This window comes from Pipistrellus kuhlii, unplaced genomic scaffold, assembly GCF_014108245.1.
Source record: "Pipistrellus kuhlii isolate mPipKuh1 unplaced genomic scaffold, mPipKuh1.p scaffold_m20_p_15, whole genome shotgun sequence".
NCBI classification, from domain to species: Eukaryota; Metazoa; Chordata; class Mammalia; order Chiroptera; family Vespertilionidae; genus Pipistrellus; species Pipistrellus kuhlii.
This window is the reverse complement of record NW_023425460.1, coordinates 33,203,473-33,219,295: the sequence shown is the minus strand read 5'-3', so window position 1 is coordinate 33,219,295 and position 15,823 is coordinate 33,203,473. Positions and strand designations below refer to the sequence as shown.

At 49.1% G+C, this 15,823-nt stretch overlaps 1 protein-coding gene across 10 annotated transcripts in view; it reads right to left on the bottom strand.

Moving 5' to 3' along the window:
- SUFU (SUFU negative regulator of hedgehog signaling) overlaps positions 1 to 15,823 on the bottom strand; it is an 82,268-nt gene that overhangs the window by 16,510 nt on the left and 49,935 nt on the right. For all 10 annotated transcript variants that reach the window (XR_006741717.1, XR_004987982.2, XR_004987979.2 and 7 more), the window contains exons 8-9: positions 15,017 to 15,128; positions 763 to 897 (exon numbers count right to left, since the gene is read on the bottom strand). Coding sequence is in view for 6 of the 10 variants with exons in the window: in XM_045582044.1 (XP_045438000.1) it covers positions 763 to 897; positions 15,017 to 15,128 (247 nt within the window). In the remaining 4 variants the exon portion in view is untranslated. The remainder of the gene's footprint in view (positions 1 to 762; positions 898 to 15,016; positions 15,129 to 15,823) is intronic.

Sequence of the window (15,823 nt, the reverse complement as noted above, 5' to 3'; positions counted from 1 at the left end):
CTGGTTCTAAGCCCGCATCTTTGGCCAACACACTATATAAACTTCGTTTATGTCACAATGACTTGTTCTTCCCTCTGATGGCAGCAGGAGCTTTTGGGGCTCCTTCTTCCCCTGTCCTCCTTCCTTGCTACTGATGTTTCGAATTATTCTTGTTGCCTTCCCTGCAATGAGCGGAGGGTGGAACCCCAGAAAGCTGTGGAGGAAGCCAGCTGCAACAGATGCAGCCCAGTGCAGCATCCCCTTGTGGGGAGCTGCACTCCGGACAGGGCTGGGTTTCTGGCACTGTGGACAGTAGCAGAAGGGACACAGCTGGGCTTCCTGGCCCCTCGAGGAGTCTGCTGGACTGGTCACTGGGTGTGAAGAGCTGCGTGTTTTACGTGGGAAAAGCAGCAAGCAGGAGGAAACAGAGGCCAATCCACCACAGCCCTGCCCTTCTACGCCAGTGCTCTGGGGACCCTGCCAGCCCTAACTCTGGGTTTGGGGGAGGGCAGGGGCATCTGAGATGCCCTATGTCACTGAGCTCCCTCCCCTCCTAAGGGAACAGGTTGAGGGACACCTCTCTGGACAAAGGAGAGATCTTCAGCACAGTGGGGGCTACTGGACGGTTCGGAGTCCGCAGGCTCCCGACAGGCTTCCATGGAGCTGCCTGACTAGTGCTCCTCCCTGGTCCCAGACTCCAGGGAGGTGTGGGGGGAGGGGGGAGGTGGCAAGCACAGGCACGGTGGCTCCTTGAGACCGAGTTGGGTGCTGTGAGGCTCTCACCTTAGGCAGAGAGGGATGAGGGCTCCTGACTCCTGGTTGAATTTCAGATGCACACTCTCGAGTTGCCGTGTGCGGATCAGCTCGTGGGGGATAATGGCTGTGGAGCTGTCGCTCTCCAGGCTGTCTTTGCGGCTCCTGTGAAGCAAGCACAGGCATAGGCTCTGACCACCGGGCGGAACAAGATGGGAGTCTCCCAGGCTGGAATCCTGAACAACGACAATGGCAGTGATTGATGGTAATAACAACAGCCCCCACTCCATAAGAACCTGCCCAGCCAAGATTTGGAAGCAGCCAAAGCCTCCATCAGGAGGTGAGGGGATAAAAAAGCTGTGGCACATTTATATAATGGAGTACTAGTCTGCTGCAAAAAGGAAAAAATGTTACCCTTTTGCAACAGCAGGGATGGATCTGGAGAACATTATGCTAAATGAAATAAGCCCCAGTCAGAGAAAGACAAGTACCATATGATTTCACTCATGTGGAAGCTAATGAACAAAAGAACTACCAAGTAAAACAGAGACAGACTCAGAGAGAGCAGGCAGACAGCTCTGGGTGGGGAGGGGGTGCTGGGGGTTGATGAAGGGATTGAGCAAAAAAGGGAACAAAAAGAATGAGAACTCATGGACATGGACAACAGTGTGGTGATTACAGGTGGTGGGGGGCAGGTGGAGGTGGAAGAGGGCATAGAAGGGATAAATGGTGATGGATAAAATATAAAAATTTTTTAATTAAAAAGAGAACTTGCTAAACAACCTTACAGCACCCCACAAGGTGGGCAGAACTGTTCTATCTCTTTACAGATAAGGAACGGAGGATCAGGGAGGGTAAGTAACTTGTCCAGGCTGCACAGCCATGGAGTGTGAAGCTGGGCTGTGGTCGCAGACAGATCTGGTTCTGAAGCTCACATCTCTGGCCAACACGCGGTATAAATGTTTGTGTCACGGTGACTTGTTTTTCCCTATGACGACAGCAGAAGCTTCTGGGGTTCTTCTTCTCTGACCCGGAGCCTCAGACTCCGAGTTCTCTGTGGTTACTAGAAACCCAGGAGACAGGCTCCAAAAGCTTCCTTCCAGCTGCTCTGAAAAGGCTCTAGGCTTACACACTTCTGCTGATGGCCAGGAGCTGCAGTGACATACGCATCCTTCGTCTGAGCAGGAAATGCTGCAGTCCTCGGCGAGGGGTGGAGCCAGGCTCTCAGAGGCAGACGGTGAGCCTGGATGGGCTGCAGAGCCCTGTACAGACTCTGACTGTGGCCTTGGCTACAGTGAGCTGTCACTGCTGCCTCATACTCCCTCCTACCAACAGCTTGTCCCACAGCTAAGTCACGGGGTCCCGTCGCAATCTAAGATTTGCTTTTTCAAGTTCAGCTGCCCCTACTGAAACGCCTCAAATCTGCCTCAGCCAGAAATGAGGGTTACCCACTGATCCCATTCAAAAGGCCGGATCCTGGTTTGGGCAGTGACTCTCAGAACAATCCCCCAGTGTCCATCAAAATACTGGGTGAGAAGCTCTAGTTATTTATAATTCAAGTGGCCAAAGCCACCCAGGATGCCTGGGCCTGACAGGCGGAGAGCCAGTGAGGGGCAGGGCCAACCTCCTCACACACTGGAAGGCTGAGCGCTGGGGTCTGCGGCCAGTGAGGCAGAGGACCTCCCCAGAGGGAGGTGTGAGGTCAGCAGGCAAAAGGCTGAAGGGCGACGTAGGCTTATAAAAGCCCCTGAGGTAATGGGGACCCCCCACGAGCTGGGTGGACCCATCCCTGGATGTATGTGACTGCTCTTTCACCAAGCACTCCCTCCCCTTGGTTTCCCAAAGCCAATTCTGAAACTGCCCTTTGCTCTCGCTTCTCCTTTGACAAACCCTTTCACAAGACCTAAGGGGACAAACGCTCTGGCCAGAGGGTCACAGAATTTCAGCACTGGAAGGAAACTCAGGTTGTTTCATCTCCCTCTTTCCTTTACAAAACAGAGCCAGGACACTGGTCTGCAGCAGGCCAGTGTGGGAGCCTAGGACCTCTGACCAGCGCTTTCCCTTATGTCCAGCTGCTAGGCCTCCTGCCTCCCTCCCCAGAAAGGAGAGCAACACTAAACATGGCCTCCTTCCCAGGCCCAGACAAGGGTGGGACTCAGCAGAGCTCTCCTGCCCCGAGCCCCTCCTCTGCTCCCGAGTTAGGAGCCCAGAGATTTTCTGAGTCCTTGCATCAAACACCCCAGGTAGATTCTAGGCTAACCCTACTTTTACAGATGAGGAAACTGAGGCTCAGAGAGGTGAGGTGACAAGCCCAAGGTCACAGAGTGAGTTTAAGTGCAAGAGGCAGGGCGTGGCTCTTACACTTGCTTCCCTGTGCCATCTCTGACTACCCTGGTGCACACTGACATATCATCGTGCTCCCTCCGGAAAGAGGCTGAGGCCTGGCTGCCAGGCAGGGCCCCAGAGCCTGCAGGGCCTGCTAGGAGGATCCAGGCCTCTCTGGCACAGGCAAAAATGCTGATGAATAGCAACTGGGAGTGGGGGTGGGAGGCTGGGAGAGAAGAATCAACAGCACACAGGACTAGAGACATCTCAAGCTGGAGGGAAAAATAAATTGTTGAAAGTCAGCTAAAGTCACCTTGGTAACTGCTACAACACACTCACCCTGAACGAGGACATCAAACCCAACTGCAAACAGCTTTAAAGAAATGGAAAAGAACTTAATCATCTGAAGAACTAATGTGACAAGTGCCCACATTTACACCTCCCACCAACCTTCAATCATTTGAAATCGTACTTTAATCTTTGAAGAGAAAAAAAATCGCAGAATGCTGGATGTGCAGTCCTGGAGCTCGGGTATTTCCGGCATGCTGCTTCAATGGAAATGCGGCTGCTCCACACTCACGCAGGAGCCCAGCTTTTTGCTGATTTGTTTTTTCTGGACATCGATTCAGAAGCATGAATTATTTGTGTGGGCTGGGTGAGGTATTAAATCTGCAGCCGACACAGGTTTGCAATGTTTTGCATGGTTGTCAGCTTAATCTTAGTCATAAAAAAATAGGTAGTGTGCTCGCTAGCATGGCCTAATTTTTCAGCGGGGCTGTTTTCTCCTGGAGCTCCCAGTGGAGGGGAAGGCAGAGGTTAGGGGCTGGAAGGGAGAAGGGCTCCCAGGGAGGCATGGCTCACACCCCCTAGGACTGCTGGGATATGGAGCCAGGGGTGAAGGATGACAGAATGGCTAAAAGCATTGGTTCAGGCAAATGACTTAAACCTCTCCCTAAGCTTCCGTATCCTCTTGATGGAAATAAATAACAATACTCCTTCTTTATGGGATTAAATGAGATGACCCAAGCTAAGCACCTAACAGTGTCTGGGATGTATTAGGCACTCAAAATATATCTGGAATGCATTACCAGGATGTTAGAGGCTGCCTCTAGAAGACTATCTGCTCCTCCTGCAAGAAGCTGACAGCTTAATACAGACTGTTTGCCTTTTCCCTGGGCCCATATTCCATCTGCTTCTGGCCAAGTCATCCCCCCTTTCTGAGCAAAGGCTTTGCCCTGAGCTTGAGAGGGGGCTTCTGAGATGGGGCTGGAAAGGGGCCCTGGGAAGGCCCAACTATAGGCCAATGAAAGCCCTTGAGGCCTCCCTCCTGCATCGGCCTTCCTGTAGTTCTCACTCACTCATCGTCAAGATGCCCAGGAAGTTTAATCCACCCTCATGACCGCCTTTCAAATCCCTAAAGCCGCTCTCACTGCCCATTAACAATTTCTCTTTTCCAGAATTTGTGGCCCCTACTTCCAATTATATTTTAAAGACAAGGTTCTGGTATTTTCCTTCCATCCACATCTCTCTCCTATGAATTCACTCTGGCGCATAAAGCCAGAGTGTCGTGTCCAGAAGTGAAAGGTTGTGTGTGGAAATAACTATACAATGAGGCCTAACCAGTGCAGATTACAGAGGGACTATGAGCTTTCTTGTGCAGGATATTTTATTTCTCTTAAAACTGTCTTCAAATTGTCTATTCCTTGTAACCTTATTGCACTGCCAACTCATACTGCACTCCCCTGTGCTGCACTGAGACCTCTTCACCCCCATCTTGTGGGTCCTGTGGAGTTTTTGGGGCTAAGAGCAGAACTCCACACTATCTGGCTAGTGTTTTAAGCAGCTCGGATATTCCTGAAAACTGACTCTGGCATTCATCATATCAGCTCTCCCTTCTGACTTCACATCACTGACAAAGCTGATAAACTGCCATCAATGTTCTCATCCCAGGCTTTGACTAACTGAACAGGACAGGGCCAGGCAAACAGGCTGACAGACTGACATCAGTACCCTTGGGTATGCTCACTCAACCAACTATAAACCAACCCAACCGTCCCATCACCAAGCCCCTCCCCCTCCTGGATGCTCTGTGGACATTTCTCTGTCTTGCCAACAATGATAGCAGAGGGCATTCTCAAAATGTCTTACTAAACCCCACCTATAAAAGCTCCACAGTACTTTCTTTGTCTACCAGGTAGAAATAAGTAACTTATTTCCAAAAAGGTACTGAGGATGGCCTGGCAGGTCTGACTGTTCATGAGCCCCTGCTGACTCTCGGGGCTGTTTCCCTTACGGAGTGTTCACAGCCTACTTGCTGAATAATCTGGTCCAGAATTTTTCCCGAGTTGACACCACGCTCACTTGTCTAGACATTAGAGAGTCAAGATACTTTTTGCTTTCAGTATGCCCATACCTCTCTCCCATCCCCTCAAAGATTCTGACTTCAGCCTCCTGAATTTCATCTGCCAATTTGCCTGGGATTCTGGGGCACAATACATGTGGACCAGGAGATTTGAAATCATGGCTTTGATCCTCCTATGCCTGTGTGATCACCTTCCTGATCTGACAACCATTCTTTTTGAAATGGAAGCATAAGAGAACTTGAGTAAATTTTGCCTCCTTTCTGCCACTGATTAACTTTACTCTGCCCAAAAAGGAGTAGGTTTTCCTTCTTGCTGTTCCAAACAGAAGTACAAAAACTGAAGTCATTTTTGCTGGTCAAAACATTTTTGCAAGACTCAGTTCTTAAATATCAGCTTTTCTTGACCCTGTTCCTTAAAGTCTGTGTTGTTATAACATACTTCTCCTTCCAGCTTTTGCTCAAAAAATTTTTTTTAAAAATTGAGTTATGCTGAAACCGGTTTGGCTCAGTGGATAGAGCGTCGGCCTGCGGACTGAAGGGTCCCAGGTTCGATTCCGGTCAAGGGCATGTACCTTGGTTGCGGGCACATCTCCAGTAGGGGGTGTGCAAGAGGCAGCTGATCGATGTCCCTCTCTCATCGATGTTTCTAGCTTTCTATCCCTCTCTCTCTTCCTCTTTGTAAAAACTCAATAAAATATTAAAAAAAATTGAGTTATATAAATTATTTTTTCACATCTATACTGGTCTCTGGAAGTATTCAACCTCCTTTTAATTTTCAAGGGACTATTTACAATAATAATACTAAGAGGCACTTTTTTTTGAGTGCAGACTATGGTGCAGGTCCTATGCTAAACCCTTTAAATACTTTGATTTCCATACAACCCTATTATTTCCCCCATTTTACAGATGAACTGAAACTCAGAGACTTAAATAACCAACCCAGGGTCACACACTGAGCAAATAAAGGGCTGAAGCAAAATCCCCAGGTTCCTGACGCCAGCTAAAAATGTAACCACAATATTACTCCTTAAGAACCTCCCAACCCTTTGAGTGGTCTTTCTTCTGGGGGTTTCAAGACCATGAAGACACATCTATTTTTCCCCCTGAACTCATAAAAGAACTGCTTCCTAGAAAGTCAGGGCAGGGCTTCCCAATGGGTATTTGATGGAATTTTAATTTAAGAGAAGCTTCTAGAAAAGCAGATGTGGCAAGGGCTGAATGTAATATGCTGCATCTCAGATTAGAGACTCATAAAATGTTGGCATTTTGAAGACTCTGAGGAGGGATATAGAAAGCAAGCAAACTGGTTTCATTTTGTGTGAGTCTGTGTCTTTGAGAACTCCCTTTTCACTGAACATCCAACAAAACCCCCTAACAGGCTGTGGGGGCCCTCCCCCTGGAGACCACTCTCCGGCAGGCACTGCTCTGCCCAACATGCTTTCTCCCAAGGCCCTGTCACTTTTACGCCATCAACCTCTTCACTGGCCAGAATTAGGTGCACAGACGAGTGTCTCTCATCATTTCCTTTACCTCAAGACGGACACTCCTAGGAGGCCTGCTGGATGGTTAAACACTACTCAGCTCTCAGCTAATGCCAGGGAAGCTGAAGCTCCTCTGCATGACCAGGGCTTGCCTTGGCACCAACTTTGTGATTTTTTTCCTGAAAAGTGTCATCCTTCCTTTTTCCTGGGTAGGGCAAGCCATAACAGCTACTATAATAGCATTTCTTTAACTTTTTTTTTTTTTTTTTTTTAATATAAAGGTTAAAGAGTCAAATAGTTCTGTAAGTAAGGTTCATTACAGTAGTAAGCAATCTTCCCACTATCCCCTTCTCAGAAACAACCACTTTCATCTGTAAGCTGATTCTTTTGGGATTTTCCTCAATATTTCTAATATGCTTTATTTCTAATTCTGGGTATTCCCTTTCAGGCTTCCCAATATGGAAGATGAGCTTTTAGTACTCTTCCATCCCCACACCCCACCTTCTCATCTTCTCAAGATAAGTGTATTGTGATCTTGTTTGAGTCATTACTAAGTATTTACATTGTTATACGATACTGAATGCTGTTTACAACTGAGTCATGTAGTATACTTTGATTACTCTTCCTTTCTGATGTAATTTTTCTTGGATTTACTGTCTTGGTTTTCAATGTGTTTATTACAGATTGAATTCTAAACTACCAATGGTCTACAGATTCTCCTAAGAGATTCAAATACATCAAGTATTTGTCAACTAGAGGCCCAGTGCATGAAAGTCATGCACGAGAGGTTGGGGGTGTCCCGCAGCCCAGCCTGAACCCTCTCCAATCTGGGACCCCTCACGGGATGTCCGACTGCCCATTTAGGCCTGATCCTACCAGACATTCCTTTCACAATCTAGGACTGCTGGCTCCCAACTGCTCACCTACCTGCATTCCTGATTGCCTCTAATCACTTCTACCTGCCAGCCTGATCACCCCCTAACCACTCCTCTGCCAGCCTGATTGATGCCTAACAGCTCCCCATCGAGCCTGATTGCCCCTAACTGCCTTCCCCTGCCAGCCTGGTCACCCTAACTTCCCTCCCCTGAAGGCTTGATCGCCCCCAGCTGCCCTCCCTTGCAGGCCTGGTACTTCCCGATTGCCCTCCCCTACTTGCCTGATCACCCACAACTGCCCTCACCTGCTGGCCTGGTCCCTCCCACCTGCCCTTCCCTGCTGGCCATCTTGTGGTGGCCATCTTGTGTCCACATGGAGGTATCCATCTCTGACCACATGGGGGCAGCCATCTTGTGGGTTGGAGTGATGGCCAATTTGCGTATTACTCTTTTATTAGATAGGATATTATCTTCTTAGAGATATTTCTTTGGAGGGTCCTCCCAAACTGCTCCAGTCTGAACTGGCTGCCTTCTATTCTTGCAGCACAGCTGTCATCGTGGGACCACTCTTCCACCTTCACCCCGGGGGCCCCTCTTGTCTTTCTTGTTGGATCTCATTTCCTGTACCTTCTCCCCACTCATTCCAATGGAGCACATACTCCAGCATCTTTTTATTTTTTAGTCTCTTTCTCTCAGCCAAATGGCCCCTCTCTTCTAACCTGCCACCCTCTTGGGTTTCAGGCAAACTAAAATACCACATTTACTCTGTGCATTGGTATGTAGACTTCCATGGCCTTCTTTCCAGTTATTTTTTCCTGGGACTTGGCAGGCAGTTACCCCACTTTATCCTCTTTTACAGGCAATATCCAGTGGTGAAGAGGCCTGGATCTGGAGTCAAACAACCCAACATCCAAATCTTGGCTCTGACCCTTATTCCCAGTTTATTGACCCTGGGTGAATTATATAATTCAGCTAGGCCTCCATGCTCTAATTTATAAAATGAGGACAACTGCAGCTCACACACAGGGCCTGACACATGGCAATACTCAATAAAAACTGCCTGCTTGGCCACAAAAACCTAGTTAGCCTAGGATTCCTCCTGTATTGGGAACACCAAGCAGAGATTGATGAGATAGCTTAGAGGCACACCTTGGTAATTCAGGAATTGATCTAAATCTTTCCATTCATTTCCCTTTTCCCACCTGTCTATATAACACATTCTATATTTACACTTCCCACTGCATAAGGTGACTTTTTACATATCCAAAAATACCATCTCCTTCCAGTGTTAAGATAAGGCTCCTGAGCTCTAGTGCTGTACAGTTTACAGTACATGCCCCTGTTCACCCTACCCACACTCTACACACTGACAGACCCTTATCCATTTTCTTCACCGTGGTCTCTTCAGATGGAAAAGTCTCAATTTTTCCACTTTAACTCCAGGATACTGGTTATATTCTATCAATGGCAGCAGGCGTGGGAACTTGAGAAGCCTAACCAAGGCTCCTTTTAGCTACAATCCCAGTCCCATGACAGTGGTGACGTACACATGAGCCACACGACGTGGGGCTTTCTCCTTGGGTTTGCCCAGAGTGGGAACCAGGGCATCAGGGTTGGCAACTATTCAGAAGTGAAGTGGGTTTGGCCTGCTGAGCCCAGCCCAGGCTCTGGATTCTGTGTGTGGCCTGCGAGATTATTCCTTTTGCTTTCAGATTGCTGACGAAAGCTCTGAACTTTCCAGAGAAAGAACTGCTTGTAGACCTGTCTTCAGGGCAGGACTAGAACAGGGAATGGGTGGGGATGAGGGCACCAGCTCCCCTCCCCTCCACAATTACTGTTAAGCAAAAGGCTCAATCTGGTCATTCTGAGAAGGGGACAAGACCAGTAGTAAAAGGCAGGGAATTGGTAAACCAATAACCAAATGATAAGAAGCAGTCTTTTCACTGTGAATATGCCAAGTATGGAATGTGATAACAGAACAATGGGACACAGTGTAGCTAAAGACAGAGGGAGAAAACTTCTATTAAGGGACTCCTTAACTAATAGTCAATTCTTTTTTTTTTTTAAATATATTTTATTGATTTTTTACAGAGAGGAGAAAAGAGGGATAGAGAGCTAGAAACGTCGAAGAGAGAGAAACATCAACCAGCTGCCTCTTGCACGCTCCCTACCGGGGATGTGCCCACAACCAATGTACATGCCCTTGACCGGAATCGAACCTGGGACCTTTCAGTCCGCAGACCAACGCTCTACCACTGAGCCAAACCGGTTTCAGCTAATAGTCAACTCTTATGGGCACCAAAGACCTCCATCCCAGCCTGGGCTCTGACTTGGGTGGGCAAATAGGACCCCTGCTTTCCTGAAGGAGCCCACTCTAAGCCAGAGCCCTTGGCTTCCCATTCTGTGAGACACTGAGTCATTTCCTCTCTCCAGTCTCACCTTTGAGCCTTCCTTTTCCCTTCTCTGGAGAAGTGACTCACTGCTGAAGTGTTGGGTGACAATGAATATCAAGGATGGGCGATTGTGCAACTTGAGGATGAGGGGATGTATTTTGGATGGGAAATTCAATGGGCTGGCCGTGAACTCGAGGCTGGGGAGTCAACAATGAGTATGGCTTCATCTCTTCGGGGAAGCGGAGCAGAGAATGGAGTTCAAACAAATTCACTGAGCCGGATTTGCTGTGCAGCACCTAGTTTCACCCTTTCAAACATGTATTTCTGAGGAAGGCAAATAAAGCCAGGCACTCGGCACGACACATGGACATCACAGAGGCCGGGTCTGTCCTCCTCAGCTCTGCGGGGCCTGGCGAAGACCCTGAGAACAGGCCTGTTTCTTCCTGGGTTTTTCTCTCCAGTGAAAAAACTATACTTCCCGAGCCTGGGAGGGATGAGGGAGGACAATGTGACAGATGCAGGCTCCTGGCTTACCACTGCATTGATGCCACAGACCCCTTAGAACAGGGTTACTGAAGACCGCCCTGCGTGTGAGCAGCAATAGCAACAGCCCAGATGTTTTCCCAGATGGAAACTCACCTTCTTTCACCCAGCTCATTGGATGCAAACTAGATATTTTCTTCTCCTAATTATCATTCATGGCTTTGAGGATGAGCAAAACAAAACACATTTTTTTCCTAAAGGATGACTCCCTAGTCAGGTCACAAGCTATTCAAGATTCGAGAAGAGAGGCAGCAAAGTCACCCCACCCAGGAGGCCAAACAAATGGGAGCAGAAATACCCATAAAAGTGGAGAGAAATTTATGTGTGGGTATGTGTGTCCGTGCTGGAGGGAGGCTGCAGCTGAGAATGTCACAACAGAATTTGAAACTTTAATTCTTTGAGAAATTAAGGCAAAAAGGAAAAAAACAAAAACCTCACACCTTAAAAACTATTTGTGCAAGTCCAGAAGACCAAGAAACTTGGATTAGCAAGGAAGGTTAGTTTGATTTTTAAAGGTGCCTCAACTACAAAGAGTTTTTCTCACAGTCAGGAACCTGTGTACACACACACCTGAGTCCCTCTCGGGAAGGATATTGACCCATAGGCTCCCGAGGGGTCCCCCCACCTCAGTGAGTCACTGGCAGAGGGAGGGGAGGGCCTGGGACACTGCTGCAGGTTTCCAGCATCAGAGTAAGTTAATAGAAACGCATATGATGCACTCCCCACATGATGCACCGGACACTCACATCCTCCGACACACTCACTATAGGAGGCTGGGAGCTGAGGCCAGACTCCCAGAACTGCGTGTTTAACGGCAGCCTCAGACAGGAAAGACACCCAGTGACTTTCCCCCCAGGTCCGTACAAGTATTGGCAGGCGCTGTCTCTAAGCCAGGCTCTCCTGAGTGGACAAAGGAACTATTTCTCATGCTTCCTAAACTCACTGGGGCAGGCAGTGGGAAGGAAGGTGCCAGCCAAGCCCAAGGAGGCTTTTCTCAACTGATCATCTTGGGGAAAGCCAGATATAAATTTCACAGCTGGAATGCAAGGGTTGTGAAATGCTGGAAGGAGCCCCAAAGAGGGCTAAGGACTCTCCTTTCCGGGAAGGCGGTGGGCGGAGGGAGGGCTGGCAAGGGCTAGTGGGAGAGGAGCAGGTTGCCCAGAGGGGCCTGCCTTTCTGGGAAGCAGGAAGTAAGGCCTCAAGGAAGAAAGAAAGAAATCTCTAACCTCAGAGGTGGTGGAGGGGCCACAGATAGGGCTGGTTTTGTTTCTGAGCATGAAGAAAAGGCTCTGTGTCAAAAAGTAGCTCTGGAATAAATGAGCCAATTATGCCATAGACACGGCTTGCTATTTCTGGGATTTGGAAGCAGGAGCCTGATGGAATGTCCTCTCTAGGGTTAAATATGCAGAGTAAGCTTCTAACTCCAGGATTTAGCCTTGCCCTTGATGTTACGTGAAAGATTGCTATTTGTGCTCCAACTAGTTAGGTAAGAGCCATCAGTGAGGGTTACCACATCAGAGACACAGTCTTATGTGTCCCTCACAGGATCCCCAATCATGGGATGAGGAAGATCACACTGTATGAATGGCTAAGCCTGCCATAAGCTCCACTCTTTTGTAACCGTGAGCAAGTTGTTCATTAGCCACTCTGTACCTTAGTTTCCTCATCTAAGATTATCTATTTCATAGAGTGACTATGAGGATGAGCTAAATTCAGATGCCATAAAGCACTTGGAACAGCACTTGGCACATCTTAGTTGCTATTGAGGCATAAAAAGAGCAAATACCTGATTTCCCAGGTAGGCCAGGGCCCCGCTGCCGATGTCCGGGCTCCATCAGCTCCTCTGACCTGCAGCTCCCGCAGGCCACATTCAGACCCAGGAAGCCCATGCATCGGAATGCCCAGCCCAGAGAGCCTGACTGAAGGAAAATCAGACGTGCAGACACAATAAGGTCCGTGCTGGTTGCTCCCAGCCTCCTCTCAGGGAGGAGCAAATGCTGGTGCCAACACATTTGGGGTCGGCTTTCTCAGTTGCAAACCATGTGGTTTATCTGAAACGGGGTCAAGTCCCAGAGTGGGAAGCACAATATTACATCTGTGCTTGCTTATCTGAACCAAGTCCATCATCATTGATCATGAGATAATAGGAAGCCAGTCCTGAGAGACTGGAGGCGTGTGTTGGAAAATATTCTTGGCAACGGAGGAGGAACCATTTCTCAACCAACTGTTAACAAATTAGTAACCGGCACTGAGAATCTCAGAGGAAAGGTTCCGATTCCCTCCAAACTGCAGATTCTGGCACTTGGGAGACATCACTGCGTACCTGAGCTGCAAGAAAGGGAGATCCCAGAGGGCCAGCACCTCTGGTCTATTCCTACCCATCTCTCTGCCGCTCAGCCAACTCAGGTCAAGGGGCGGAGGCTGCAGCCTCTGTCTTGTGTCTACAGACAGCCCTCAGACCAGGTCTGACGCCCACTGCCCAGTCTGAAGGAGCGGTATGTGTGCATCCAGAAACCCAAAGACTTGTGCTTCCTTGCAATGTCTGGGGGACATACCGGCCAGAAGTATACCCAAGACAGGAAGTGAGACTTCAGACCTGTATCAGCTATACAAGAGGGCAAGTGGGGTGTCTCCACAGGAGTCCCTGCCCCTTCTGCCTAGAAAGCTGAACCTTCCAGAGCTGGAAGGGCCACCTGGGCTAAGACTGTCTGCAAACTATAGGCAATCCGTTTGAGCCTTTAAGCCTTAAAGTACCTCCAGGCCTATCACCAGGGCTTGGGGGCCCAGAAGCCAAGCTCAGGGCACAAGGAGTGTGGCCTAGGACAGGGTCCAGATTCACAGGTAGAGAGGCTCCAGATGCCACACAACCCAGCCTGGCCATCTGCTGCTGCCAAGGGAAGATGACGGTGCCTCCAGCCAGCTACTTCAGGGTTGAAAACTGCTCGGAAGCGGCAGTGGAGGCTTCTCCTGGCACTTGCCGAACAGCTCAGTTCTCATGGCTTCTGCATGGTGAGCCCTCATGGGCAGGCCTGCCCCCAAAGCAACTCTCTCTGCTCCATAATCTGCTCCCAGCAGGTAGCACTAACCTTAACTAGCTAGGCCTCCCTATTCCATCCCTGTCAGCTCCTTCCCTACTTTTACAATTCCAGGTTGCCTTCAGGGTCCATAGCTCATGTTCTTCCTCCTCTGAGAAGCCCGCCCCCCTAACTACTCCTGATGATGCTGACTTATCTTTTTTGCAGTGTATTACACCACTAACACTCCTGGGGCTTGTGGATGAGCATCTGGAGCTAGAATAGAAAGAATTAGGTATTTCTAAAAAATTGCAAAGACAGCCAGACTCACACCAATTAGTCAGTTAGTTAGTTAGTTAGTTAATTAATTAATTAACTTGTTCGTGTGACCCTAAAAGAACCTTTAGCCCAGATGGACCCCTGGGTCTTGAGCCTGCCACACAGCAAGTGTGTAATAAAGACTTTTTAGAAGAAGGACAGATTACACTGGTCTTGCAGAAGTGAGCTGCTTCCTTTTTAGTTCAGAGCACAGCAACTTCCTCCCTGGCAGGCCAGGTTCCTGCTCTGGCCTGCCAGCTCCCAGGTATCCCCTGCCAGCAGCTATTCCCTAGAGCTGCCCTAGGACTAAGAGCAGAGGGGGGTGCCCAGCTCCAGCCCTACCCACCATTTGTCCCCTCTCAGAGGAAAAGAGGTCAGCAGGAAACGGATCTGACCTTGGGGTGGCCACAGTCTCTCCCAAGGGCTCTGGAGGCCCCTGGACAGGCAGCAGGGGCCTGCAAGGGACTTCCCTTCCCGCCCTGGGCCCCATGGAAGGGAGGCAGGAAGAAGGGCCTCATAGCAGGCGTCCCGTATGGGGCTGGCCAGACAGTGAGGCCCCTGGGGTTGCAGCTATCAGCCGGAGACCAGGCTCCAGGAAGGAAGGAAGGGCAACTCTGGTCGAGGCTGAGATAAGGGGGAGCCGTGCTCAGCACAATGGGCTCCCACAAGGCTGGGAGGCCCCAACTCAGATTTTGCCCCAATTTGGCCTCCCGTCTGCTCACACAGCCCATATAAATATTTACTAATGTTTATAATCCTGCTCCGCTGGTCCCCTCTGAGGCCCTTTCCTATCTATGACCCACAGATCAGTATTCCCCAGACCCTGGGCCCGTCCAGCAAGGGCTATCAGCATTGTTCTCTTTCATGCAAGCCACAGAAACAGGCCCTTCAGGACAAAACTGTCCCCTTGTCCCAGCCCTGGGACATCGCTAACAGGTCCCAGTACTAAGCCCCTCTGTGATAGGGAACTTACGGGGCCCGGTCATGGGTGAGGCCATTCTGCCGCTGAGTGTTGATTGGTGGAAGGACAGGTTTGCTGTTGATCTCAAGTCCTCTCCTCAGGGTCTCCCGGATCTGCTCCGTGTCTGCAACAACACCACTAAGTTGTCTGGTGGTTCTTTAGACTCCCACATCCCCCAACCGGCCCTAGAAACCGGGTTCTGTAGATATGCTGGGGAAAGGCCCCCATGAAGGCCTCCTGAGCCTGCTCTAGGCATCAGCTGTGTGATCTGAGTGGGTACAGTGTGAGGACACAGGGCTGATAAAGCATTATGTTCTCAAAAAACTTTTGGTCTGAAGAAGCCATTCTTTTTTTCTTTTTTAATATATTTTATTGATTTTTTTACAGAGAGGAAGAGAGAGGGATAGAGAGTTAGAAACATCGATGAGAGGGAAATATCGATCAGCTGCCTCGTGCACAACCCCCACTGGGGATGGCCCACAACCAAGGTACATGCCCTTGACCGGAATCGAACCTTGGACCCTTCAGTCTGCAGGCTGATGCTCTATCCACTGAGACAAACTGGTTTCGGCTGTATACGTTCTCTTGAAACCTCCCATGGGTTTGGCACACCATTAGAACTGGGTCGGGTATTTGTGTTAGGGTTTTAAATTGTCCTTTATGGGAAGAAAACCTTTCGTAAGTGCTATCACATATGTAGGCATTTTATTCTTCAAAAAATGAAAAAAAATTGGAGGAATAGAAAAAAGAAGCAGAAAAAGAAGCTATATATTTGTAAATGGCTGCTTTTCTTTTGGAGTTAGTTCTGGATGCTCTTTA